Source organism: Megalops cyprinoides, chromosome 1, assembly GCF_013368585.1.
Source record: "Megalops cyprinoides isolate fMegCyp1 chromosome 1, fMegCyp1.pri, whole genome shotgun sequence".
Classification (NCBI taxonomy): Eukaryota; Metazoa; Chordata; class Actinopteri; order Elopiformes; family Megalopidae; genus Megalops; species Megalops cyprinoides.
The window spans coordinates 1,275,001-1,277,500 of record NC_050583.1 but is presented as its reverse complement, the minus strand read 5'-3'; the positions used below and the strand labels follow the sequence as shown (position 1 = coordinate 1,277,500).

General features: G+C 59.8%; 1 protein-coding gene across 1 annotated transcript in view; it reads right to left on the bottom strand.

Moving 5' to 3' along the window:
- Positions 1–2,500, bottom strand: part of aspscr1 (ASPSCR1 tether for SLC2A4, UBX domain containing) — a 56,733-nt gene that overhangs the window by 5,957 nt on the left and 48,276 nt on the right. Inside the window, exon 16 of the mRNA XM_036530432.1 lies at positions 45–114. Within this exon, the coding sequence (XP_036386325.1) occupies positions 45–114 (70 nt within the window). The remainder of the gene's footprint in view (positions 1–44; positions 115–2,500) is intronic.

The window sequence follows — 2,500 nt, the reverse complement described above, 5'->3', positions numbered from 1 at the left end:
GGCAGCTTGCTGACGGGGAGACGCAGGCTGCTTCCTGTACTTACCCTGCTATGGCCTCATCAGCCTCCAGAGCCGATACACTGGAGTCTAACAGCTGCCTCTGCAGGAACACATCTGTGGAGCCATAAGGAGAGAAGGACACAGAGAGAGAGGGACAGAGAGAGAGGGACAGAGAGAGAGAGGGACAGGGAGAGAGAGGGACAGGGAGAGGGGGACAGAGAGAGAGAGGGACAGGGAGAGAGAGGGACAGAGAGAGGGGGACAGAGAGAGAGAGGGACAGGGAGAGAGGGGGACAGAGAGAGAGAGGGGGACAGAGAGAGAGGGACAGAGAGAGAGAGGGACAGGGAGAGAGAGGGACAGGGAGAGGGGGACAGAGAGAGAGAGGGACAGGGAGAGAGAGGGAGAGAGAGAGGGGGACAGAGAGAGGGACAGAGAGAGAGAGGGACAGAGAGAGGGGGACAGAGAGAGAGGGACAGAGAGAGAGAGGGACAGAGAGAGGGGGACAGAGAGAGAGGGACAGAGAGAGAGAGGGACAGAGAGAGAGGGACAGAGAGAGAGAGGGACAGAGAGAGAGAGGGACAGAGAGAGGGGGACAGAGAGAGAGGGACAGAGAGAGAGAGAGGGACACAGAGAGAGAGGGACACAGAGAGAGGGGGACAGAGAGAGAGGGACAGAGAGAGAGAGGGACAGAGAGAGAGGGACACAGAGAGAGAGGGACACAGAGAGAGAGGGACAGAGAGAGAGAGGGACAGAGAGAGAGAGGGACACAGAGAGAGAGGGACACAGAGAGAGAGGGACAGAGAGAGGGGGACAGAGAGAGAGGGACAGAGAGAGAGAGGGACAGAGAGAGGGGGACAGAGAGAGAGGGACAGGGAGACACACAGAGAGAGGGACAGAGAGAGAGGGACAGAGAGAGAGAGGGACAGAGAGAGGGGGACAGAGAGAGAGGGACAGAGAGAGAGAGGGACAGAGAGAGAGGGACACAGAGAGAGAGGGACAGAGAGAGAGGGACAGAGAGAGAGAGAGGGACACAGAGAGAGAGAGGGACAGAGAGAGAGAGGGACAGAGAGAGAGGGACAGAGAGAGAGAGGGACACAGAGAGAGAGGGACAGAGAGAGAGGGACACAGAGAGAGAGGGACAGAGAGAGAGAGGGACAGAGAGAGAGAGGGACACAGAGAGAGAGGGACAGAGAGAGAGGGACACAGAGAGAGAGGGACAGAGAGAGAGAGGGACACAGAGAGGGGGACAGGGAGAGAGAGGGACACAGAGAGAGAGAGGGACAGAGAGAGAGAGGGACAGGGAGAGAGGGACAGAGAGAGGGGGGACAGAGAGAGAGGGACAGAGAGAGAGAGGGACAGAGAGAGGGGGGACAGAGAGAGAGGGACAGAGAGAGAGGGGGGACAGAGAGAGAGGGACACAGAGAGAGAGGGACACAGAGAGGGGGACAGGGAGAGAGAGGGACACAGAGAGAGAGAGGGGGACAGAGAGAGAGGGACAGAGAGAGGGGGGACAGAGAGAGGGGGGACAGAGGGAGAGGGACAGAGAGAGAGAGGGACAGAGAGGGACACACAGAGAGAGGGACAGGGAGAGAGAGGGACACAGAGAGAGAGAGGGACAGAGAGAGAGAGGGACAGGGAGAGAGGGACAGAGAGAGGGGGGACAGAGAGAGAGGGACAGAGAGAGAGAGGGACAGAGAGAGAGGGGGGACAGAGAGAGAGGGACACAGAGAGAGAGGGACACAGAGAGGGGGACAGGGAGAGAGAGGGACACAGAGAGAGAGAGGGGGACAGAGAGAGAGGGACAGAGAGAGGGGGGACAGAGGGAGAGGGACACAGAGAGGGGGACAGGGAGAGAGAGGGACACAGAGAGAGAGAGGGGGACAGAGAGAGAGGGACAGAGAGAGGGGGGACAGAGGGAGAGGGACAGAGAGAGAGAGGGACAGAGAGGGACACACAGAGAGAGGGACAGGGAGAGAGAGGGACAGGGACATTAGTGTTAACACTATGCACTGCTGTACTGCATGATGGAAATTTCACAGCACTGACACGCACCCAGCCCTGACACACCCAGCACTGACACGCACCCAGCACTGACACGCACCCAGCCCTGACACACCCAGCACTGACACGCACCCAGCCCTGACACACCCAGCACTGACACGCACCCAGCCCTGACACACCCAGCACTGACACGCACCCAGCCCTGACACACCCAGCACTGACACGCACCCAGCACTGACACGCACCCAGCCCTGACACACCCAGCACTGACACGCACCCAGCACTGACACACCCAGCCCTGACACACCCAGCACTGACACGCACCCAGCACTGACACGCACCCAGCACTGACACGCACCCAGCACTGACACACCCAGCACTGACACGCACCCAGCCCTGACACACCCAGCACTGACACACCCAGCACTGACACGCACCCAGCACTGACACACACCCAGCACTGACACGCACCCAGCCCTGACACACCCAGCACTGACAC